The 26,501-nt window shown below is 39.2% G+C and overlaps 1 protein-coding gene across 8 annotated transcripts in view; it reads right to left on the reverse strand.

Annotated features, from left to right (window-relative positions):
* The window catches only part of BCLAF3 (BCLAF1 and THRAP3 family member 3), a 64,955-nt gene that overhangs the window by 19,464 nt on the left and 18,990 nt on the right, over positions 1 to 26,501 (reverse strand). For 5 of the 8 annotated variants that reach the window (XM_082609967.1, XM_082609968.1, XM_082609970.1 and 2 more), the window contains 8 exons: positions 23,797 to 24,366; positions 22,772 to 23,425; positions 14,765 to 14,940; positions 13,127 to 13,241; positions 12,354 to 12,417; positions 10,759 to 10,874; positions 5,252 to 5,366; positions 2,458 to 2,553 (listed from right to left, as the gene is read on the reverse strand). In XM_082609967.1, coding sequence (XP_082466093.1) covers positions 2,458 to 2,553; positions 5,252 to 5,366; positions 10,759 to 10,874; positions 12,354 to 12,417; positions 13,127 to 13,241; positions 14,765 to 14,940; positions 22,772 to 23,425; positions 23,797 to 24,366 — 1,906 coding nt within the window. The remainder of the gene's footprint in view (positions 1 to 2,457; positions 2,554 to 5,251; positions 5,367 to 10,758; positions 10,875 to 12,353; positions 12,418 to 13,126; positions 13,242 to 14,764; positions 14,941 to 22,771; positions 23,426 to 23,796; positions 24,367 to 26,501) is intronic. The other 3 variants (XM_082609969.1, XM_082609971.1, XM_082609972.1) reach the window with 3 other exon arrangements.

The following is a 26,501-nucleotide window of genomic DNA, read 5'->3' on the forward strand; positions in this document are numbered from 1 at the left end:
TCACAGAACTAGAACAAAGAATTTCAGATTTGTATGGAAACACAAAAGACCCCGAATAGCCAAATCAATCTTGAAAACGAAAAACAGAGCTGGAGGAATCAGGCTCCCTGACTTCGGACTATACTACAAAGCTACAGTAATCAAGACAGTATGGTACTGGCACAAAAACAGAAATATAGATCAGTGGAACAGGATAGAAAGCCCAGAGATAAACCCACGCACATATGGTCACCTTATCTTTGATAAAGGAGGCAGGAATGTACAGTGGAGAAAGGACAGCCTCTTCAATAAGTGGTGCTGGGAAAACTGGACAGGTACATGTAAAAGTATGAGATTAGAACACTCCCTAACACCATACACAAAAATAGGCTCAAAATGGATTAAAGACCTAAATGTAAGGCCCGAAACTATCAAACTCTTACAGGAAAACATAGGCAGAACACTCTATGACATAAATCACAGCAAGAGCCTTTTTGACCCACCTCCTAGAGGAATGGAAATGAAAACAAAAATAAACAAATGGGACCTAATGAAACTTCAAAGCTTTTGCACAGCAAAGGAAACCATAAACAAGATGAAAAGACAACTCTCAGAATGGGAGAAAATATTTGCAAGCAAAGCAAATGACAAAGGATTAATCTCCAACATTTACAAGCAGCTCATGCAGCTCAATAACAAAAAAACAGACAACCCAATTCAAAAATGGGCAGGAGACCTAAATAGACATTTCTCCAAAGAAGATATAGAGATTGCCAACAAACACATGAAAGAATGCTCAACGTCATTAATCATTAGAGAAGTGCAAATCAAAACTACAATGAGATATCATCTCACACCAGTCAGAATGGCCATCATCAAAAAATCTACAAACAATAAATGCTGGAGAGGGTGTGGAGAAAAGGGAACACTCTTGCATTGCTGGTGGGAATGTGAATTGGTATAGCCGCTATGGAGAACAGTATGGAGGTTCCTTAAAAAACTACAAATAAAACTACCATATGACCCAGCAATCCCACTACTGGGCATATACCCTTAGAAAACCATAACTCAAAGAGTCATGTACCAAAATGTTCATTGCAGCTCTATTTACAATAGCCAGGAGATGGAAACAACCTAAGTGTCCATCATCGGATGAATGGATAAAGAAGATGTGGGGGCCTCCCTGGTGGCGTAGTGGTTGAGAGTCCGCCTGCCGATGCAGGGGATACGGGTTCGTGCCCCGGTCTGGGAGGATCCCATATGCCGCGGAGCGGCTGGGCCCGTGAGCCATGGCCGCTGAGCCTGTGCGTCCGGAGCCTGTGCTCCGCAACGGGAGAGGCCACAACAGTGAGAGGCCCACGTACAGCAAAAAAAAAAAAAAAAAAAAAAAAAAAGAAGATGTGGCACATATATACAATGGAATATTACTCAGCCATAAAAAGAAACGAAATTGAGCTATTTGTAATGAGGTGGATGGACCTAGAGTCTGTCATACAGAGTGAAGTCAGTCAGAAAGAGAAAGACAAATAGCGTATGCTAACACATATATATGGAATTTAAGAAAAAAATGTCATGAAGAACCTAGGTGTAAGACAGGAATAAAGACACAGACCTACTAGAGAATGGACTTGAGGATATGGGGAGGGGGAAGGGTAAGCTGTGACAAAGCGAGAGAGTGGCATGGACATATATACACTACCAAACATAAAATAGATAGCTAGTGGGAAGCAGCCGCATAGCACAGGGAGATCAGCTCGGTGCTCTGTGACCACCTGGATGGATGGGGTAGGGAGGGTGGGAGGGAGGGAGGCGCAAGAGGGAGCGGATATGGGGAAATATGTATATGTATAACTGATTCACTTTGTTATAAAGCAGAAACACCATTGTAAAGGAATTATACTCCAATAAAGATGTAAAAAATAAATAAAATAAAATAGATAGCTAGTGGGAAGCAGTGCATAGCACAGGGAGATCAGCTCGGTGCTTTGTGACCACCTGGATGGGTGGGGTAGGGAGGGTGGGAGGGAGGGAGGCGCAAGAGGGAGGAGATATGGGAACATATGTATGTGTATGGCTGATTCACTTGGTTATAAAGCAGAAACTAACACACCATTGTAAAGCAATTATACTCCAATAAAGATGTAAAAAAAATAATAATAAATAAAAAAAATAAAGGGAAGGTCTGGGACCTTGCCCACCTCTCCACCTAGAGCCACTCCATCTGGATCTCTTTTATGTATTTGAGTTTCCATGTAATATTTGAAAAAGGGTTCCACTGATAAAAAAAAATATTTGAAAATCAAGTCCTGAGGAAAGGGGCCATCATTAACCTGATTACAGTTAACTATAATCCAGAAATACTAATTTAAAGCTACTATTTGAAATATAACAAAAAGAGCTTTTAATTTACTAACACTTAGAACATTATGTTCAAAGCAAAAACCCAAAGCTAGAATTAGATGGAGAATAACACTCTACCTTAAAAGTTCTTCTAAAGCCTCTTGTATTTTGATGGTTTCCCTCAATTCCAAATGGTTTGTGAGTAATGACGTCTTTTCTCTGCATAGTATAATTCTGCATGAAAAAAGTATTCGTATGGTTAATATACTTTAAATTTTATTCTTAAAAGTTCATTTTACCATTCAAAAAATACATGGTTTTGTTTGTTTTTGGCCACACTGTGTGGCATGTGGGATCTTAGTTCTCCGACCAGGGATCAAACCCACTCCCCCTACACTGGAAGCACAGAGTCTTAACCACTGGACCACCAGGGAAGTCCCCCAAAAATACACGTTTTAAATGCCTGGGATTAAGAACACAAAACATGTAGCATGTAGCTTAGCTGTATGAACATAGACACATCTTCCTTCATGTAACCCATGCTAGTTTGTGAGGGGTTGGTTTAATTCATGAATGTGAGAAGTGTAACAAAATACATACTCCTGTATAACACAATGGGTGCCTTTTAGAAAATGGACCGTAAATCTAGTATTTATTCAGGCATCCAGAAGAGAAACAAACCCATTATTACTAGGAGTTGCTAAAGAGTTGCCACTGTCTGAGAACACAAATTCTCAATGCTATAGGAGTCAGGTGCTGCTGAATCAGTTACCTGCTTTGAGTAGATGCTCCTGCCATGACTAGGAAAGTATCAGAAGGCAGAGTATTAAGACTGTAACTACAAAGAACCTGAAACCTTTGATGGGAGCGGAAAAGACGGGGCCAATTTTTTTTTAAGAATGCCTATGTTGCGTTCTAGCAGAACGGACTATTCTGTAAAGATTAAATGTTAGGATGCATATGATAACATTCTTGGTACAATATTTACACGTTGTGGGCATTCACGCAGGCTGATTTTCCTCCATTCAGGAAGCCATTCGATCAAATAGGAAGTATCTTTTCAGTCAGCATTAATGTGGGCCACACTTCATCATCAGGTGAGGGGACGGGATCATTGGTGGTGGGCTCCTGGGGGCTGCTCTGTCTATTCCATTTACCAGTGCACCCCGATGGGATGTGTGCTGCTTAGTACCTAAGCTTTGTCTCAGACTCCCAACTCACACTCTATACTCGACTTGGGGTTTGGACTGGGAGTCAGTCCTTGAAGCCAGCTCCCACTTAGATCCCGCCCACAGGGACACTGGAGGGAGACTGGAAGGCTGGAAGAGAGGAGGCGGGGTTGCTCCTTCCTGTATGTTTGTTTTTCTGCTTTTCATCCTGGCAGTGGTCCTTTGGTTCAGCCTCCAGTTTTTTGTTTTTTTTTTTTTTTGACACAGCCAGCTCCAGCTGGGCAGCCCCCACTCCTCGGAGGTCCACACCCAGCTCACAGCGGCCTTTCTCTAAGCTTCTAGAGCTCTACGCTTTCTTCCCTAAAGGTGGTGGTTGCTTCCTTTGGTTTTTTGATTATTTTTATTTTTATTTATTTTGGGCTGCGTTGGGCGTTCATTGCTGCATGCGGGCTTTCTGTAGTTGCAGCGAGCGGGGGCTACTCTTCGTTGAGGTGTGCAGGCTCCTCATTGCGGGGGCTTCTCTCATTGCGGAGCACGGGCTCTAGGCGCGTGGGCTTCAGTAGTTGTGGCACGCAAGCTCAGTAGTTGTGGCTCACGGGCTCTACAGCGCAGGCTCAGTAGTTGTGGCGCACGGGCTTAGTTGCTCCGCGGCATGTGGGATCTTGCCAGACCATGGCTTGAACCCGTGTGCCCTGCATCGGCAGGCGGATTCTTAACCACTGCGACACCAGGGAAGCCCGATGGGGCCCAGTTTGAAGATGGTTTCTTTCTCCAAAATCAATAGTCTTATAACCTTCTATTTATTCCATTTGCTATGGAGTCTGTATTTCTCACAAATCTTCCTCTTTCACACCTCTATTTCTCTCCCCAGTTTAAGAAAAGTCATATAAAACCCCTTTCCTAGTAGTCATCTTGAGTTTATGCTAAGCCTATACATTTGAATAAGTGCATAAAGACACTTGTAATGAGATGAGACTTTGGGGGACCTTGAGAGGGAGGGCGTGTATTTTGCACATGAAGGGATGTGAATCACTGGGGGCCAGTGGGAAGACTGTACCAGGCGGCTTCTGACCAGGCTCCCAATCATCCAGTATCCAGGCCCTTACGCTATTCCCTTCCTTTGAGTGTGGTCTGTATCTAGTGACTTGCTTCTTACAAATGGAGTATGGTGGAAGTATGGATGTCACTTCTGAGATTAGGTTACAAATCGACTCTGACTTCCATCTTTCTAGCTGTCACTTGCTCTTATGGAAGCCAGCTGCCACTCTGTGAACTGCCCTATGAAAAGGCAAATCTTTAGACACAGAAAGTAGATTAGTTGTTAGCTGTGGGTGGGAACACGGAATAAATAAATAGCCCTGAGGGTTCTAATAGGGGTCACGAAAATGTCCTAAAACTGGATTATGGTGATGGTTACACATCTTGGTAAATTTACAAAAAGTCATTAAATTGTATACCTTACATGGTTGAATTTTATGGTATGTAAAATATACCTTAATAAAGTTGTTTCAAAAAAACTTAAGAAAGCTAGTACTATAATAAGTGCAATAAAATCCTGATAAATCAAATGAGATGATCATTTCTTTGGTCATAATAACTATAAGCCTCAACAGAATCTTAACACTGAACAACAGAATCATAACACTTACTTAATGAACAGTTACAAACATTATGAAAAATATTGGTGATCCCTGTACCTATAGATACATGTGAGAAGGAAAATGGAACATACAAAAATAAAAAAGTTGGAACTGCAATCTTACCAAGTAAGGTTGCTGAATAAATTTTCTAAAATTTGATTTTACCAAACATGTAGGTTTTTGGAATCCATCAACATGAGTATTCTTCAACCTTGAAAAACTGGAATGCTGATCGCTCCTAATAAAATGAAAGAGAGAAAAATAAGAATCTTTTATTAGTTTACATTTATCTGACAAATAAACAAGAGAAATCAAATTACATCCTTTGGAAACAATTAAAGCAGCGCAACAGTAAAAAAAAAAAATCTCAATGATCTATCACTACTAAAATTACAAATAATATTTACCGGGGCTAAAACTCTCATTTGTCAAAAAACATTATTTAGCCAAGTTGGCAGTAAGCGATAGGAGGAAAACCATATTCCTAGGACCAGGGTTCTTAATCTGAAGTCCAAGGACAGGCTTCCTAGGGCTGTAACCCCCGAAACCATACATATGTAGAACATATGTTTCCTGAAGGAAGATAGTCACGGCTCTTGAGCCTTTGGCAGCACGGGACAGCCCCTCTTGCCAAGAGACTCAGTGGTGAAAGCTCCAGAGAAGAGGCCAGTGAGTGGCTCAGGCCTGCTCACTGGCAGAGCTGGGGCCTCTGATACTGCTGGCTCCCCTCTCCTGTTGTAGTGAGGCCCAGAGGCCGCCAAGGGCTATTCCTGGCCAGCCCTACCTGGGAGGGAGCTCCTTCCCTGGGCTTCTTTCTCCTCTAACCCCAGGGCCTCATTCCCACAGCCCTTGGGGGGTCCTCTCCCTGTCACATCCCACCTCTCCCACAGTGGTCCTCAGACCCTTCCTGCTCTGTGGCGAACAAACGGCTCACAGCCTCAGCCCTGCTACACTCCTCCCACAGGACCCCCAGTGACATGGGGACCAAATCCACACTCCTCCTCACTGACCCCCAAGACTCTTCCGGCGCACGCCCTTGCAGCCTTGCTGGCTGCTCCATCCTAATCTCTGCAACACCCACACCGAGCTGCGGGAACATCAGCTCCATGCAGCTCTCGGCACACACCACAAACTCGCCTGCCTCTACGCACTGGCCCATTGGGTGCCTTCTGCTATAATTTCCTTCCAACTCAGATCAACCTCAAGATTTAGCCCCACTTGCACCTGTTCCAAGAAGGCTTTCCCAGACCCCTCTGAGGTGGACTAGGTGTCCCTGCTATGTGCACATGTGGCACTTTGAGGTCTTCACAAGTGTTTGTAACTACTGGTGCACCTTCTCACCAAGCAAGGTGCGATCCCTTCACAGGAGGCACTGTGGATGGTTCGTTCTGTGGTCCCAGCTCTGACCCCAGAACCTGACATAGAACAGCCACTCAGGATTTTCTGAAATGTTAAAAAACCCCATATTCTGTCAAAATGTTCATGATATGATAGTAAGTCAAAAGAGTAGGGGGCGAAGTCATATACTGAGAATAATGTCACTTGTTTAAAATATACACATATATGCCTGGAAAAAATAAATGATATGAAATGTACTAAATATTAACAGTAATCATCCCTGACTGGTGAAAGGAAGAATGCCTTATATTTTTGTTTTTATACTTTACTATATTTTTCCAAATGTTCACCATTGGCATGTACTACTTCTATAAACAAAACAATAGACTCTAAAAAATCCTCTTTGCAAAGCATATATCTGACAAACGGGTAGTACCCAGAATATATAAAGAACTCTTACACCTCAATAATAAAAATATGATAATCCAATTTAAAAAATGGCAAAGGATTTGAATAGATATTTCTCCAAAGAAGACACACAAAAAGCACATGAAGAAATGCTCAATACCATTAGTCATCAGGGAAATGCAAATCAAAACTACAAGAAACTACTTAAAACCCACTAGGATGGCTATAATCAAAAAAATGACAACACTGGTGTTCATAACAGCATTATTCATAATAGCCAAAATATGGAAACAACCCACATGTCCATCAACACAAAAATGGAGAAACAAAATGTGGTGTATCCATACAATGGAATATTATTCAGCCTTATAAAGGAATAAATTATTTTAATGAAATACTGACACATGATACAACATGGATGAAAACATTATGCCACGTGAAATAAGCCAGACTGAAAAGGACAATTATTGCATGATTCTACTTATATATGTATGAGGCATTCAGAATAGGCAAATTCATAGAGATGGAAAGAATAGAGGCATCAGGGGCTGGGGGTTGGGAGTTACTGTTTAACTGGTACTGAATTTCTGTCTGAGAAGATGAAAAATTCTGGACGTGGGTAGTGGTGATGGTTGCACAACACTGTGAATGTACTTAATGCCAATGAATTGTATGCTTAAAATGGTGCAAATTCAGTGTTCTAAGTCAGTGTTTAGAACACTGACTAGAACATAGACATTAATATATACATATTTGTTGAATAGATGAATAAATGATCTTTATAAAGTTAACTCTAGTTCAGTAGCTTATAGATTGTTACAACAGCAAAAATAAAAACTGATGTTTTCTATAACTTGCCTAGCTAAAAAGAAAATCTAGGCAGTTTGATGTCCTCTTAAAGTCTACTGATACTATTTTGAAGCTGCTTTATCACACACATACCACGCCCGTATAACACAGCACCTCAATGACAGTGTAGGGAACTTAGTAATGCTGGTGATAAGAGGGAGAAACAGTGTGTCAGGAGGAGACATGGAGACTTTAGGGTAAGAGGCTGGTCGAAAGTGGGAAAAAATAGAGAACAACAGGGTCTTAGAGAAAAGACAAAATGCCCTGGTGTGAGGCTTGCTTGGGAAAGGTTTTAAGGTATCAGGGAATAAAAAGTGATCAAGATCTAAATGCATTACAATTTCAGTATCTTCTGTCCTGTCTACACCTTTGGGAAGTCTTCATTCATTCAACAAAGATGAATTGAGCCCAAAGCAGTAGGAATACAATGGTGAGCAAACATAGACACAGAGTCTGCATACAACTTTTAAGGGGAAAAAAAAATCACACAGGAGGGAAAGAGCTACATCCTATTATTTATAATTTCCTCATATTTCATTTCTTCTGAATATCTATGGAAATCTATACACTGACTTGATTAAAAAGGTTTATGCAAAAATATTAATGAGGTCAATTTTGATAAATTGAATTTTTAAGATAAAATGTTTTTCTTATGTTAACAAGGAAATTGAATTAGGATAAAGTGAGAGATTAAAGCTTCCATATTATTTTTTTAAAAGGATGAACAATAACAACTGCTGGTGAGGATGTGTTAAAAATGGAACCTTCATACACTGCTGGTGGGAATGTAAAATGGTGCACCCACTGTGGAAATAGCCTGGCAGCTCATCAAAAAGTTAAACTTAGTTATCATATGAACCAGCAATTCCAATCCTAGGTATATACAGAAGAGAAGTGAAAAATATATCCACACAAAAACTTGCATACAAATATTCACAGCACCATTATTCACAACAGCCAAAGAGTGGAAACAGCCCAAATATCCATCAACCGGTGAATGGATAAACAAAATGTGGTGTATCCACACAGTGGGAGGTTATTCAGCCATAAAAGGAATATTCATGCTACAACATGGAGGAACATAAAAAACATTATACTACATGAAAGAAGCCTGTCACAAAAGGCCACCTGTTATATGATTGCAATTATATGTCAAGAATAGGCAAATCCATACAGACAGAAAGTAGATTAGTGGCTGTCAGGGGCTGGGAGGACGGAGAAATAGGGAGTGACAACTAATTGCACAGGGTTTCTTTTTGGGATGATGAAAATGTTTCGAAATTAGATAGTGGTGATAGTTGCACAACTTGTGATTATACTAAAAACTACTGAATTCTTCACTTTCAAAAGGTGAATTTTATGGTCAGTAGTATCTGAATTAAAAAAAAAAACACCTCATGGCTCCACCATGCCACACCAGCCATCCAATATGAATAAAACAGTTCAACGGATCCAGAAAAAGACACCTTGCAGGAGGACATTTTTGCACCCTACAACATCATCCTCAAAGCTAACATTAATAATACTTAATGCTGACCAACTTCTCTGTAGTTTACATGCATCACTTTACTTAATCTTCACCACTACCGTGAGGTAAGTATATTTCTTATCTCTATTTTACGCTGAGAAAACAGAGATTAAGTGACTTGCCCAAGGTCAGTCAGTCACATAGCTAGGTATCTACAGAGCCAGGAGTTGAACTCAGGTGTTAACTCCATTGCTCAAGCTCTTCATCACCTCAAAGGGTAAAGATATATTCTGAGGCCGTACATGGTCTTTATAATATGTTGATTATCTTAAATCTGTTTTAAAAAACCTTTTTCTTGGTACACTGAGTTTCTCACACTTGCTGAGTAGTCAAGAAAAGCATGACTGAGAGCTTGTGTCACTAAAGAGCACAGTCATGCTGTGTCATATTAGGAAACTGGAGACTCACCCACCAAGGGACAAGATTTTAACTATTTTCAATTGTTTCATATGCCTCAGCACACGGTTTTGCTATCTTTTAATTAGTCCCAAACTTACTGTCAGTATCAGGTCCAGTTTTAAACAAGCTCCATGTATCTTGACCTAGTTAGCCATAGACATGACTTATAAGTCTAGTCAAATATTTTAATTTTTGAAACTAAGGACTATGGAAAGAGAATTAGCACTGGTCCTTCCTATTCATACATTCTCACCTTCTGGGAGATCCAAATAGTTTAAGGACCCTTGAGTGAACTGGAAATTTTTTCCCATTAAATTAAATCTCATAATCATATGAGGTCCTAGAGTTGCCATGAGTTCTACATATTTCTCAGGACTAGGGATAAACTGGGACCAATCTAGAATACTCAGAGCCCCTAAAAAGAGGTACAGGGTTGGGAAAGAAAAACAAGGATCTACTGACAATCAATTTGCCACTCATGGCATAAGTACTTCACATGTGCCAGTCCATTTAATATTTCTAACCTGTCCAACATAAATTGGTTATTCTCATTTTATAGAGGAAAAGGCTCCAGAAACTAGGCAAGTTTGCCCAAGAGCAAACAGCTTGTAAACTGGCAGAAGTAGGATTCAAACTCAGGTCTCTTCTGCATTTTCTACAACACCTGCCTCTGTTTCACGGACAGACATCCACAAAGAGTTCTGAAAGAGGATGGCACTGACCTCAGGAAATTTTGCAACATTCAAAGACTACCAGAATCTAAAGGGCAGAATGTGTCAGAGTTTCAATCAGCTCGAGCCAAACAGTCCATAAATTTGCTGGTCTTGGCTCCTGCTAATATTAAAAAAAGCTATTACACTTCCCTCTAGATTACAAAGACCTCAAATACTCACCTACCCCATAATTTTTATTGTTTCAATGAAATAGCATATGATGACCACTGAATAACTTTGAAACATTTTAACAGATTTCACTTAAACATGTAAAATGGATTTGAAGAATTAAATTCCTACACTAAAGTGAAAATTAACATCACACACAGAAAATTGGAAAATATGCTAAAACCAAAAGCTGTCTGATAACAGGATGTTTTTCATCTACTGATTACCTCTCTGCAGCACTAGCTATGTGAAAAATGTGCTCATCTTCATTCTGTAACCGTTCTTTTCTCCTTCTTTCAATGTCATGTCGTAGGTCATTTGGATCTATTATTTTGACCAGAGTCTGAGGAATTTTGACAGAAGACAAACCATTCACATTACTGTTAGTTGCATAAAGACCGTATCGAACAAGAACCTTAAGTAAAAGTCCTAAATAAGTTACCTTGTACTCATTCTGCTCATGCTAGTGTAAACTGATAAAAATATTTTGAGACACAATTGACAATACAAAGTCAGAAAAGTTCATAACACTGAACCAAGAATCCCACTTCTGGGACTCTATACCAAAGAAAAGTCTATCTACCCAAGTATATTCAAAATATTATATTTAAAAAATAACCATAAAATGAAAGTAACTTAAGTGTGAAAAAAAATTTAAAGGAGAAGGGAAGAATAACTTTGTGGTAAATTTAAGTCATAGGAATAATGTACAAGCATTTAAATTATGATAATGTAGACTATGTGGAAGTAACCATGGAAAAACACTTACTGAAAAAAGTTAATTAAAACTTACAAAGCCTCAATTATAAAAAGGTCATTGGGAGTTCAGAGATTTTACATAAAAGGAATGTTACTATAGTTTAAGTAAAAAGATAAAGCATCCAAAACTACATGTACTGTGATAGTGTATGTTAAAGTGCTAGACATAAGACTGCAAGGAAAGATGATCAAATAATATTTTGTCTTAAGTGGTTGAATTAGAGGTGATTTTTTAAAAATCCTCAAATTTCCTATAAGTTTATTACAGTACTTTGATGAGCAGAAATTTTCTGAAAGTATCATTTATTCAATAAACTAACCTATCTCCATAAGTACAATAAATCTGTAACCATTCACAAGTGAAAATATTATTTATATATTCTATCACAAATGTATTAAAATCTCTCCTCTATAAAAACTCTTCACTCACAATGAATAAATTAGCAGTTCTTTTAGAACTTGATATATTTCTTCTAAAACAAGAGCCAGTTTTCTTCCCCCTGGGCTAGTTAAGATAGTTTTTCTAATTAGCAAAGAAATGGCAGGGAGGGAGGTGGTATGGGTGGGAACAATAAAAAAAATTCAGTATTATTTCCATTATTTTTCTAGTTCATATTCCATAGAACCTTTCACACAATCTTCAGTAAACAGAAGAGCAGTGTCAAATGAAACTAAGTTCCTTTGCATTCATTCTACATACAACTTAAAAATATATCCCACATGACTGCTTTGGAAAAAACAGGTATCAAACATACTTTCTGCAAGCTTTACAGTGTGAAATTTAAATGAACATTAAACACTATAACTCTATGTCAATTTTACAAAGCTGTTACCCTTAGGGATTGTCTCTCCTAGGGCATATTTTTGTCTTTTGCCAGTGTTCTCTCTGCAACCTTTTGATAACTAGAGTCACTTGGAGAGCTTTGTAAATTTCAGATTCCTGGGTCTCAATCATTCTTCCTCACCCACTTTAACTACCTTTTATACTCCCAATGACCAGTTCCCTTTCCCATTAGTATACCAACAATAAGATAATCTCTCATCAAAAATTACATTCACTTACCTGCTGTGAATCATATACCATAGTTTGTTTACTCTGAAGTTCGGCCAAAGACATATCTATTCTCCTAAAATAATAAAGGCATATTACAATTAAATAATTATGTTATACACTGATACCTTGATTCCATTATTACAGAATGGATTTTGAAATAAAGCTGGTGTGTTTTGGAGGAAGAAAAAGAAATCTGCTACCAGGTGGTTTTTCACCTATACGGCAGTCTCCCAGGACATACATATCCTGTAAACAACATCACAGTGACGCCTCAGTGGTTCTCAAATCACTAGTCTGTGTAACCTTAAACCTGGCTCCGGTGATCTACCGCATTCTAACATTGATTCAACTCAGCTCACAAGACAGGGCGCGCCACCTGTTTGGACAGGTGCCAGCAGAAGACATAGGTTTTCATCCGGCTGCCCTCAGAACAGCCATTTCTGACCACATGAAGCAACCCATGATTTCAATGGCTCGACAACTGTCTTTCATCTTCCAGTGTTAACTTCAGTAGGCAATTACTATAGACACAGCAGAATCAAAGTTAGGTAGGTAAATATTTTCAAACTCCTACACATTTAAACAATGCTAGTCATGGCTTCAATACAACCTAGTCTATCAAAGTGCACTGGCCCAGTACCTGCTTGGGTTAGTCCTGTTTTTAGGCAGGAAATGCAGTTCTAGAGTCTACAGCAAGCCCAGGAGGCAGGCAGCACCTTCCCACAATCTGTTCTGAGGCTCATACCCATGAGTTAAATGGGCATACAATAATCACTCATTACCTGTGAATTTCTGGATCTGAGTTCAATTTAAATTCATTTACATCTGCAGCTTGTGTAACTTGCATTTTTGAGAAACGCTCATGTAGAGTAATTCCAAGTGATGGAAAATAATCTGCTGCAAAAGGGAAAAAAAAGTTTTATCTCAATGTAAAACTGATTCCACTTAAAAGATTATATATAATAAGCACAGGAAGAAGGGACTATTAGAAAACATCCAACCTGTTTTCTCTTGAAAACATATGGGACCTAAGCTTATTCCACAGACTAATTTGTAGCGCTCACACCCTTTCCCAAGCCCAAGCAACAGTAAACAGATTTATGAACTCAAAGATTCTGTTCCTATTTGACATGTCTGCTTACTTGCCGGGGGGGAAAAGATAGTGGCTTTCTCAAAGAGAGGACCTTTCTTCTCCAAGGTAAGATCTTCCTACATCTAGGAAGTAAAGCTGGTATAGAGCTCTACTCTTCACCTAGAGTAAAAAATAAATCCCAAAACAACCCTGAAACATCAAAACAATTCTGAACAAATGTTAAATGTTATGTTTACATATCACAGAAGGCCTCCTAATGCCATTTTACTTTAACATTAACTGAAGTTCATGAAGACATTCTGAAAGTGGCTATGCTACAAGCTTTTAACAGAATAAAGAGAAAGATAATACACTTGACCCACGAGAATGCTAAAGCAATCCTTTTCCCTAGCTTACTGTTCCTGTTCTGGGACGATCTCCTGAATTTTTCTGCAATACCAGCTCCCTGTCTGCCAAGAATCACACTTCTTTTGGGTAAGAGGGGCTGGAATTGAGAAGGTGAACTGTTTCAAACTGCATGCTTTAAAGTAAATATATGCCTTAGTTTGAGGGCTGCAGAGAAAATAATTCATTTGCAAAATATGTCTTATGAAGGTAAAAAAGATTAACACAGTTATCTAGTAAGAAATATAAAATTATAAATTTTGAAATTCTCGAAAGACCCCAGTTTATAATACCCACAACTGCCTTATTTATGCAGCATCAATAAGGAAAGTTATTTTACATGACTAAGTTTTCCAATTAATGGAAACTGGCCAGAAGCAAAAGCAAAACACAACATCTCAGTGTAAACCTCTGAAGTATTTATTATGCAATGTCCTCATGTCATCATGTGTAACAAATCAAACTGGAATCTTCTATTGATCGCTTAGCAACAGCCTTATGGCACAAAGTACCAGTAATGCCCTCAGGGGCTTTAAGAATATGACCAAATGACCTATACTTCCAGATTTCTTGAGTTTCTTGAGTTTCATATCTGGTTTTTGTTATTTCCTCCTTCCTATTCAGTTATCAGTTATTGTTTCTTTCTGCTCTCAGTACACCTGTCTTTTGCAACAGCCAACCTCTTCCTTTATAACTTTCAATTTGTAATCTACTATGAGTTGAAGTATCAAGTTATTGGAACTACATATAAAGAACTACATATAATTCAAGAACTAGGCTTGAATTAATACGTGCTACTCTCTTCAACAGATTTCCTAATTAATGATCTAACTTATAATGAAATATTAATTACTACTACAATATCACAGATATTTACCTATGTCTTGTGAAAAGTCAGTACATTATTTTTGTTATCCCTAATGTATGTGCGAAATATACCAACCTTTAACTTGATGGATTATAGTTATGATTTCCTGAGCAAATTCTCCTGTAGGTTTGTTTTCAGTATTCTGAGTTGAGTCAAGATGTTCAAACACTGGATGAAAGTTTTCACTTTTCCTGCCAACAGCAACCAAATCATGTGACATCTGTCTCTCTGTGGAATAGCTAGAAGCAACCCTAGAATAATTTGTAAATGTTTAACTAAATTTGAGACTATTTTACTGAGAAAATAACTTTAGAAGTTAATCAAGATAGCTATAAAACTAAAAAGATGTTTATCTTTTCTTATAATTAAGGCACTAAATTGTATGCCATAAAACATGTACAATAATGAGTAGGAGAAAATAGCTATAGGTACACGGTTTTGAGTTCTCCTTTTCAAATCAGAGATCATTAAATATCTGCCACTTCAATAATAAAATCCTCAAAGTTCTAAGCTAAACAATTTTTACTTCAAAAAATACAGCAAGGCATTAAAGACACTCAATATGCAAAAAGTAATCATTATTTTCTACTCCCAAATGTCCATAAAATTGTAAAGCCAGCAAGCTTACACTATCTTGAAATACTACCATACTTTAAAAGCTGATATCAAACATAATAACGTCTCTGACTTCATAAAGGTCCTTAAACCTCCATGTCAATAATGAGAAGCTGAGAATAGTATTTTGAAATCAAATTCTGTTGAGATTAATTTAATCACTTACAAAGTCTCACTGAACTCTCAGAAAATAGTCTTAGCTGTTATCAAAGTTATGATCATTAGGAGCAATGACAGTGTTTACCCTAAATATATCCTTAAAGAAATACTACCATTTATTATATAACCCCAACCATCTTACCATTTTAATGCTTTTTGAATCTTTACAACTTTCATTAAGAGCTTTCCTGACCTTTAAGTACCATTATAAAGCCATGATTATGACAAATAACTAACAATTATTCATGCCAAATGAAGGGGCTCAGAGCTTACAAACATTATCTCATTTAATCTTTGCAATAGCCCTATGGGTCGGTGTCATGATATCGAGACAATGGATGTCTTGGTTGTTTTGCTTTTCATCCCAGAGGTTAAGCATTCCTATGAACATAATCCTTCCAAATGTCTTAGTGGGAAAGTTTACTTTAATCCAATAATGCTACTCCTGCTTAAAACTACTCATATTCTTCATCTGGAGGCAGTTTATGCGTCACAGAAGAAAATGCCTCATTATTTATATTTATTCCTCATTTTGGACCCAAAATGGCACTAAATGGCTTATACCCATCTTACTCCTCTGCATTTAACTCTGAATAGCTTTTGGCTCTTCCCGAAAAACAAGTTTCAGGAGTTGACGTGTGAGCTAGGCTTTGAAGATTGGTGTGTTTTAGACATGTGGAGATGCAATGAAAGACATTTTACATTTATAGGTTAACAAAGGCAGAAAACACACCCAGGAACTTTGAGCTGTGTGATCTGAGCAGTCTGGGGAAAGGAAATAGAAGGGCAGGAGGTGTGAAGGTAAGACCGCCACACTGCCAGCCTGATGTGACAGGATTAGCTGATGGGAGAGGGTGGGAGGCTCAGTTCTGGCCGCCAGAAGACTGCCTTCTATCAGGTGTCTTGGAAGGGTGTTGCGGTTGACAAAGCCAGTTAGGGGACTTTTGTGAAAAAAGTAATGAGATGCTGAATTAAGGGAGTGTCAGTCTCCCTAATCCTTTTCCCTCAACTCCAAAAATTCTAAATGTGTCCTTAGGAAGACATGAGCAAACTAATGACTCGGAAAGTGCTTTGTGATAGTTATTAGCTGGAAGAAAACCGAGAAAGGAAAACTTTACATGTGTCATACAGATTTTGTTATCTATTATAAGCTTCCAGAGGGCAGGGGATTATCCATTAGTTTTGGTGGCTGGGTTTTTGTTACTGTTGTTTTGCCAGGCAGTTGGTTTTGTGGATGGATCTTAATGTGTAGAAGAGGAAATTAAGGTTTAATGTAGCTAGCTTTTTAATGTTTTCTTAGTTATTATGCACAACACTCAAGTGAATGTCAGGGGAAATATCCTTAAACAGAGAAGGAAAATCGGGGTGGGGTGGTGGGAGGGAACAGAGAACCTGGAAGATTTAATCAGACCGGAAGTAGATGTAGTATTAGAATACAGGTGTTGGCTATATTTTAATTTTTAAAACTGTCTAAAACGCATCTCAAATGAGAACATTTGATCTTTTCAGCTTAACTACTTGTATTGGGGGTATTTCGTGAAATTCTTAACTTGTTGATCAGTAATGTCATGGGAAATATAAAAAGGAAAATATGAACAAAGAGGTGATTAAACCTATAAATGGAAATACCTAGAACATTTTGCATTCTAAAGTTTCTAGAAACTTTTCCTTATAGCAAAAGTATAATTATTTTTAAAAGACTAAATTTCAGGTTATACTATTTTCATGTGTATTTTCTCGAAGGATGATCACTGATATTTTTTATTAAAAATCTTGTTGTAGGGTGTCTCTAGAGTACATTTTTTAACTGATAACAGGTTTAAACACTAAAATTTCAGGAATTAAGTGTAGCTTCAGAGTATACCACAGCACTCCTATGAATTGAGAGTTGGACTTGGAGTGGGGATGAGAGTTATGCCAGTAATAAAAAATTACAAGTAAATTTTACTAATTACCTGGTGAAAAATTAGAAGCCTTTATCAGCTGGTTTCGTCTTGGGAGAAACTGAGACTGCAATAAAAACCATTACCAACTGATTTCCCCTTATAGATAGATCATTTTTATAGTTTCATTTAAACATCTTATTTTTCTCCTGTAAAAAAATTTTTAAAGCTGTTATTTGGGTATGGAACAGGATTTTTGTACCATTAAACCCCTTTAAACAGAGAACATTTGTAATTCTCTTGTTAGTGGAGGTTGTTACAGGGCCATTCTAGCTTCTAGCATTCTAGCTTCTAGACATTTCACTAAATGTCTCTTACTAGTTATCAGATACACAGTGAGAAGCTTGGAGCAAATTAGGAGGAGAGAAAGGATATGGGCCTTCTAATGAAATTCTTTCTGATGAGTCAAGGAAACCACATCAGTGGCATCAACCTGTGGCATAATCACTCGTCCATGTTTCTGCCTTGGCAGGGAGTCGTCTCGACAGGGCTGGTTTGAGAGCAGGGAGCATGAAAAGTCAGACGGAAGCTTTTCCTCTGAGAAGTTAAAAATAGGCACTTAAGACCATCTTGTTAGAGGAGTTTAATTTTTTAAAGAATATCTGTAAGCCCCTCATAACCTTGGAGCAGTTTTGGATATATGGCTGTTAGTGATGTAAATAAATAAGTAAATACATACACGTGTACACCCACACGCCAAAATGTATCCATCTGATTGATTTTTGTCATATGAAGAGGTATTATTTTTTTCTGGTGGTCCTGCTATTATTTAAGACATTATCTCAGGGCTCTCTTCTGGATTTATCTTCAGAGCCTGAAACATCATCATGAAGAACCCTAGCAGCTGTAAATCTCAATTCTTTGGATGGTGGAGTCGCACACCACCTCACACATTCACTCCACTGTGCCGTGGTATTACCAATGTCATCCCGTGGTCTATAAGACCAGAGGAGAAGAAACCTAATCCTATGTGGATCCATAGTCCCAGGGCACCCTAACAGATTGTCTCACAGGGTAGGTCCTCAAAAAATACCCGCTGAAGGAATACATGATAAAATGGAAAATGACTTGGACAATATGAAGTGGTGAGTTTCAGCTAAAAAGATGACAGACTTAAAATTCTGAGGCCAATTTAATTTTGTTTTTTAACTTTCTTAGCTTACTTTAAAATTTTTTGCTTAGTTTAGACCAATTTAAATTTTAAAATTTTCATTTTTTATAATAGAAAATCTCAAATATATACAAAAGTTCAGAGGAGCCTATGATGAACCTGTCAAGCCAGCTTCAATAGTTATCAACATATGACCAATTGAAGCAGACTGACAGAGCCAGGAAGAACTACCAGTTAATTTGGGCCCCAAAGTCATGGTCAGGTGACCTGCCCAATGTCACAGAGCTGCTCAGTCACCCACTGGAAGACAAAAACCTATGCATCCCAACATCAAACAGAATGTTTATCTCCCTATACTAGGACCCCTAAGAGACACTAAGCGAAGCTAGGGTGAAACATAGGAATGAAAGGGAACCTTCTCTCAATTAATTTTTGATTTTAGAAAATGTATATGAGAAATATTAGGGAGAAGAAAACCTTAGTTTTTTTGTGATACATAACAGCAAGGTAGCAGGTATGTGTATCACAAAAATATCTCCACCCACAGCTTATTTTGCCTCCAGCCAAATGCCCATCAAAGGTAAACTTGTGTGATTAAGCTACCTTCCTTCAATGCTCGCTGTGGTTTTTCACTCTTCTGCAGCCTAGGCAGCAGTTGTTTCCTCAGAGCATGTGGGCTCCAGTGTCTTCTGGGGCTCATCACCCACCTCATCCCCCTTTCAGTATGGGGAAAGACCGGGTGGGGGGTAGGGAGGCCCTGTCTATATCTCTTCAGTGAGAAATAAAGGATTAAATGCAAATGTGGCTGAGGCACTCAGTCTAACATCAACTTCACTAGCCAACCTTCTCATCCTAGATGCCTAGTCCCAGCACCTGAGAAGTCAAAGGAGCCTCGGTCCAGGTCCACCTGCCCCAGCTTACTCTTCTCCGGAGACTGGCAGGCTCTCCTCCTCCCTCTCACCTCCTTCCTAGCCTGACCAAGGTTCAGTCTCTCACCTACTCCACCCAACATTAAACCAAAACTCCCTTCACCTGCCCCAAGACTTCCAGATGTATACAACAGTGAGTGTTTGGGGTTCATAACAACCTTAGTACAGATTTTCATATTGTGACTCCCTAACTTCATTCTGAAATATATAATTATGACTCTTGTGTAACTTCTACCTCTGATAACGCAGCTTCTGACAAAGTAGGTCACTAGAATATCGGCTTTGTGTCTACCTACTGCTATTCTAGATACAAATTAAAATCTAGAAAAATCACTAGGTGATAACCGTATGTTTTCAACTGCATTAATAACTGGAAGAACATATATCAATACTTGACCAAAGCTAAGAAAGTAAACAAATGCATAAAATGAACCATCTTAGTCTTTCCAAAAAAGTGCAAAAACCTCTCTAGATTTTAACCAACAAATAACCTCTCTGCACTCTATGATTATTTTAATCTTGTTAAGCAGAGGAAAACCTAATTTATGTTAGCAGTTGAGAACATGGCTCTGTTGAGGGTATTAACTACCTTTGTTTTATGGACACTTCATCAGTCTACACATAACTAAATCCAACCCCACAAAATTCTTCCACAACTCATTCATCAATTAATGATTATAATCAGAGAGAAAGATTTTTTTTTTTTGCGGTATGAGGGCCTCTCACTGTTGTGGCCTCTCCCGTTGCAGAGCACAGGCTCCGGACGCGCAGGCTCAGCGGCCATGGCTCACGGGCCCAGCCGCTCCACGGCATGTGGGATCTTCCTGGACTGGGGCACGAACCCGTGTCCCCTGCATCGGCAGGCAGACTCTCAACCACTGCGCCACCAGGGAAGCCCAGAGACAAAGATTTTTGTTGACTATGATGCATTGCCATACTGAAAAGGTGCATATATTTATTAAGTTATTTACTCTTCAAGTCTTTGAATAGAAAGGACTTACAGTGAAGCTCTTTATTATACAAGCCGTTCTACAGGTCTTTGACAGGTAATTCAAACATGTACTGACAGGCCCCACTAATGGGTCATGAAATTCATAAAAGGACAGTTTATAAATTTAAAACAAAAGTTACAGCAGCCTCAATTTTAGGAAGCTCATTTTGGTGACACATGATGAAGATCAAGCTTCTATTTCTCAATATCAAATCATAAAATTAACAGTGCTTAGCATCTCTAATGAGGTCTACTAAAATAAAATCCTTCAAAATTGGTACTTCTAGCATTCTTTAAAAATGTCACAGCCAATTTATTAATTCTAATTTAAGTATAAAACACTTTATTAAATATTTAAAAATTCAAGATTTTTACTTTTACTTAAATTTTTTTACTTTTATTTAAAAATTCAAAATTGTTGTGATTTGATTTTATTACTTTTATTTAAAAATTCAGGATTTTTGTGATTTGATTGTATGTAATTTTACCTCAAAAGGAAAAAAACTATAAACAAATATTAAATACTGAAATATTTAAAGGGGAATGTACTCATGTCTGCATTTCACTTTGAAATGCAGCAAAAGAATAAGATGGAATGATAGATGAACAGATATGTGATTACAGAAGTAGAGTAAAATGTTAACTGTAGACTCTAGGTCGTGGTTATATAGGTATTGACTACAATTCTTTCAACTTTTCTGTATGTTTGAACATTTTCATAATATAATGTTGGAAAGAAAAAAAGCTTAAGGTAACATCCTTAAACTTGATGCTTACAGCAGCTTTTGTGCTCTTAAGACTAAGAACTAGTAGGAAATATAATAGCACAAAATGACTTAAGACATATTATATGAAATAGAATACAAAATTATCAATACAACATTATGACAACCAGGTATACATAGAAAAATAACAAAAGGAGCTGTAGGGCTTCCCTGGTGGTGCAGTGGTTGAGAGTCCGCCTGCCGATGCAGGGGACACGGGTTCGTACCCCGGTCCAGGAAGATCCCACATGCCGCGGAGCGGCTGGGCCCGTGAGCCATGGCCGCTGAGCCTGCGCGTCCGGAGCCTGTGCTCCACAACGGGAGAGGCCACAACAGTGAGAGGCCCACGTACCGCAAAAAAAAAAAAAAAAAAAAAAAAAAGGAGCTGTACTAAAATATTAATAAAATTGTCCTAGGATAGTAGGATTATGGGTGATTTCCCCTGCCCATCTATTTGTCCGACGTTCTGTAATATAATCATATTTATAAATTCTTTCTGCATACATATAAATATACATATGTATATTTTAAAATATTTTTTGAAAGTACAATGAATGTAAGAAAAATATCAGGGAGGGGGACTGCCATATCTAACCTTAAGGAAAGAAGCAAAATATATTTTGTTTAAAAAAAAAGACTGTGGGTTTACCTCCCTCACCATCACATTTTGTTCCCTCTAGTTTTTGATTCAACTACAGATATGAGTCAATGGTAAACATAAATACACCAAATCAACATGGTCCTTCAGTTTTTAATTCACATACTGGTAGTGTATTAAGGTAACAAACAGACTTAGCTGACACATCCAAGTGTCAGTGCCTTATTCTCAGAATCCATAAAGAGGTAATATTCATAATAGAAAAAAGCATGCAATCCACTGTAGGAGAATATAACCTATTACAAAAGTAGTCTTTTTTGTAAAACAATCAAGAGCTAAACCAAATGTCTTATAAATAGGCCTCTTTCTAGACTCTAGCCTAATTTCCTCTACCTAGGAGAAGCTAGTCGGTTGAGCACCACTCCTTTTGAGACGGCAGCAAGAACCACATTAAGTCATCCACCTCCTTGAATCACAAGGGGACATGTGAATTTGAGCCCCAGGCACGGACTTAGATGAGTCACTTCATCTCTCACTGCCTCAATCTCTTCCTCTATAAAATCAGGGTCTGCTAAGGTCCCTTCCAGGTCAAAAATTCTCTGAATTTCAGGCAACAGGCTCTGAGAAACTAAGCAAGGAACAGGTCTCCTTGAGCACCACCCAGCCTATCTGTGGATACAGAAAATCTGGCAGCATAAAAACATGTAAATTCACGAAGAGGAACAACTCGATAGGATGCCCTTCACCCAAAAAGCATCTTGAGATACAAACGTGGAAACAAACAGACATGACGTCACCCCATGTTACTAATCATAGGATTCATCCCCATTAGAGGGCTTTTTTGAAAAATCCAGGCAATCCCCGCCCCCCAGCTCAAACTCTAAACACAACATTAATTCTATTTTCAAAGTTTCAAATAAAGGTGGCAGAAACAGTTATTGCATACCATTAAGAAAAAAACAAAGATAATACCTGGATGTTTTCTTCACATCTACTTTAACTGTAAGCGATTCCTTCCTAAGAACGGAAGATGAAGGTTTCCAGTCAGAAAGTTTTTTACTCTTATCAAGTCGGTTATGGGAAGAGTTGCTCTCTTTTCTGCCAGACCCTTCTTTCTTTATTTTGTCCTTCCGTTTGTCATTACAGGGTCTCAAACCAACATCGCTTTTATTTGAATGAGTGCAGGCAGTGCAGTCTTTCTTAGATGGCTTAAAAGGCTCTTTGACTTGCCCACCTTCAGTCTCTCTCCCTTTTCCAGCATTAAAGCAATCGGACTCTCTATTTACAGGGCCTTTTTGAGAACCGAATTTTCTATCTTCCTCCTTAGAGTACTTCTGAGTTCTTCCATCATAAAAGTCCTGGTCCCCATCTGAGGTCTTACGATGTTTGTGGCGATAGTCACAGGATACCCTGGCTGCTGAACTGGTCTCTGGGAATTCCCTTGGAGCGTATCGAAGAGTCTGGGGTCCGAGGTTCCACTGATCTTTCTTCTCTTGGTAAGAAGGGAGAAAATGCCTGGACTTCCACTGCGGGCTCCTGGCAGGCTCTCTGTTTTCATACCTCTCCACGTCTTGAGGTCTTTTTGATGTGTGTCCATATTTTCTGAAATCACGATCCTCAGGATACCTGTGTTGACATAAAGCAGTTTACACTTGCACTAGAGAGAAGTGAGAATTTATGTGTGTGGAATGTTGGGCAACATGGCTTTAAATGCAGAGCACAGTGGCAAGTTAACCTATAATCCCTGAAGCCAACTCATAGATGCACAAGGCACTTAGGAAAATAGCATCTTTTTTTTTTTTAATATTCTAGCCATCAACATGATTCACTCTAAAAATAAACACTTCACTACTACCAGTAGACCAAAACTACATTACAATGCTTTTAATCTTTTTAGACAAAAGCTTTTCAAGGTGGTTATCTTCAACCACAAAGTAAACAGACTTTTTTACTTGAGTCTTTATACCAAATTACCCAGGTTTAATGTTTTCCTATACCTCATCTGAAAAGAGCTCCTTTTCTCAAAATCTTCAGAGCCTCTTCTAAGTGACTGAGAATATTTTTCGTCTTGTATCCTCTGGTGCCTCAATTCATCTCCATGCCACTGTCCTTCGAATCTAAAAGAATCTGCTATTGACCTCAGAGGTGGTTTCCCTCCTTTTCCACTTCCTCTAACTCTGTGGTCATCAGGAAAATACCTTCCTTGCACTTTCTGGGGATAACAATTCCTCTGGTGCTCCTTGTAGAGTACATCTTCTGAGTATTTGGGTATATACTGAGATCTTCGGTTACTATCATCCCCTCTTCCTGGTAAATATACTTGGGGAGGCTTATAAGTATAAAAATTTTCTAAAGAGTTTCTTCTTATGTTTGGGGAAGATGATCTGTGTTCATAAGATCGGTAATGTAGAGTTTCACGAGAAGGAACCCTTGGTTTACTCTGTCCATGTTTCTCATTGTCCATTCTCCAAGTGACGGGTCTTTTTGGTTCCTTCCTATATTCATAGCCATAATGCTCAGGTCTTTGCTTGTAGTGTTCAGAATTTCTAGGTACTGGTGATAAAGACCTAAGTAAACAAATACAGAAAAGTTTAGCCCATTCTAAGACAATAGACTAAGTTTGTCTTAACATGACTTACCCAAATAAAACATTTGCGGGCTTCCCTGGTGGCACAGTGGTTGAGAGTCTGCCTGCCGATGCAGGGGACACGGATTCGTGCCCAGGTCCGGGAAGATCCCACATGCCGCAGAGCGCCTGGGCCCGTGAGCCATGGCCACTGAGCCTGCACGTCCGGAGCGTGTGCTCCGCAACGGGAGAGGCCACAGCAGTGAGAGGCCCGCGTACCGCAAAAAAAAAAAAAAACAAACATTTGCTTTTCCCTGCTTCTTCCACTCAAATTAAATTCATCCATTTGCGATATTTGCATTCTAAATTGTTCACTTGGGAGTCTGATTATGCTTCCACCCGATTCAACAAGCATGCTCTTTTCATCTGAACTAATGTACCCCATGTGCCTATCAAAATGAGCTGAGCACACCCATCCTGTTGGAGGAGGACCAGCTTAGGTACGTAGCAGGATCTATTTTGGAAGACTGCTGACAGCAAAGCTCTGGCAAAAGGGCCAGTCAACAAAAGCTTACATCAGGTTCAATGGTCAAGTAAGAAATAAGCAGAAGGAGGGCTAGATTCACACAAGTAAATATGTAGGAGGCTCTGGAAAACTGAACATAACCTCTGAAATTAAATTAGATTCCAAGAATTTATGATGCACAATAAATCCAAACTCAGACCCAAAACTGACCCCACAGTTTCCCCAATTGATTGTCTATTCTCTCTACTAAGTTTATATCAAGGAGCAAAAACTACCTCCTTAAACAGCAAGTGGAGGGGGTGGGAGGAAGAGGGCCTTAAGACGTGGACCTCATGCTTAGTCCCTCCGTAAATACTACTGACATAAGTAAGTTTTCTTTCCCAGACCTGTCCCCTTACATGTAAAATGAAAGGTGTACTGTTGAACCAGAGCTTGTAACTTTGGTGAATGTGTGCTTTAATGCAGCTATAATGCTCTCCAGGGACAGCACATCCTTTCTGTAACTACCTTCTCCAATACCTCAGCATTGCCAACATGGAGCCTTTCATTCCAGCTGAGGAGGAAGGCTCCCAGGAGTATCTGGGGAAACAGCCTGAGTTACCCAGACTTCAGGTGAAGAGAGAGGAGTGACACTATCTGGAACACAACAAAGTTCAAATTGGCACCTGGGGACCTTTCCTCCCATCTGACCTGTCCAATCTCCCAATTTCCTCCCTGAGGGTTTAATGTCTTCTAACCAATGAGGCAGCTACCTTTGCAGCTTTTGTTATCGCCCCCTCTGCAGCAGCTGCCACGGAGTTGGAGTAACCAGGAGTAAAAGCCTTTCCTTTTGGTGACATGTCTGGGTCCTCCCTACGAGAAAGGAGGCTGATTTATCTTCCTCACATACATACTGGGATTTATACACTGGACTTGCCAATATCTCCCTTTAGAGTCACCAAGCTAGATGTACTGGCAAGTGCATTATTTAGCTGAAGTAGAAACTCCGTCATCCAGCTGGCTGCACCTCTTCACAGGAAGAAGTAACTGGAGCCTCTGAGGACTTCCTGGAAGACTTCATCTCTTCCACTGCTAAGGAGAAAAGCTGGCAGCCAGAGGCTGAGGTCTTCCAGACTGATGAAAAACTTAATCTCTTACTTTAATCCTTACCTCACATGGAATACTGCTTTGATATTATATTTCATCTCAGGGTTCTATTGTACAGAGCCCCTTTCTTCTGAAGGAGATTGCTGGAATGGTGGCTATTATTTTCAGTTCTCCTAAAGGGACAAAAGAGACCCAAAGAGTCTGTTGGGAGACAATTCTCCTTGGATGTCTTGTGCGCTGCATGCCTCCTAAGCTTTTGTTCCAAGGCAAACTGCCTGGGAAGATGGGGATAGGGCTTCCCTAAGGGGCAGAGGGCCAGTGTGCTTGCTGTCCAGGATAACAAGACAATGTCTCCTCCAAGGCAAAGGCTGGGCAGGGCTGCTTGCTGTCCCTAATGGGGCTCGGGTTCCTCAGCTATGTCAGCAGCGCCCACCCTCAGGGGACTAGAGGTAAGGGGAGCACAGGAACATGAAGCTCAAGTCGCCTGCTGCATATGAGTAATAAAGGCCTTTGTCTCTGATCCA

This window comes from Mesoplodon mirus, assembly GCF_964341445.2.
Source record: "Mesoplodon mirus genome assembly, chromosome: X".
In the NCBI taxonomy this organism is placed as follows: domain Eukaryota; kingdom Metazoa; phylum Chordata; class Mammalia; order Artiodactyla; family Ziphiidae; genus Mesoplodon; species Mesoplodon mirus.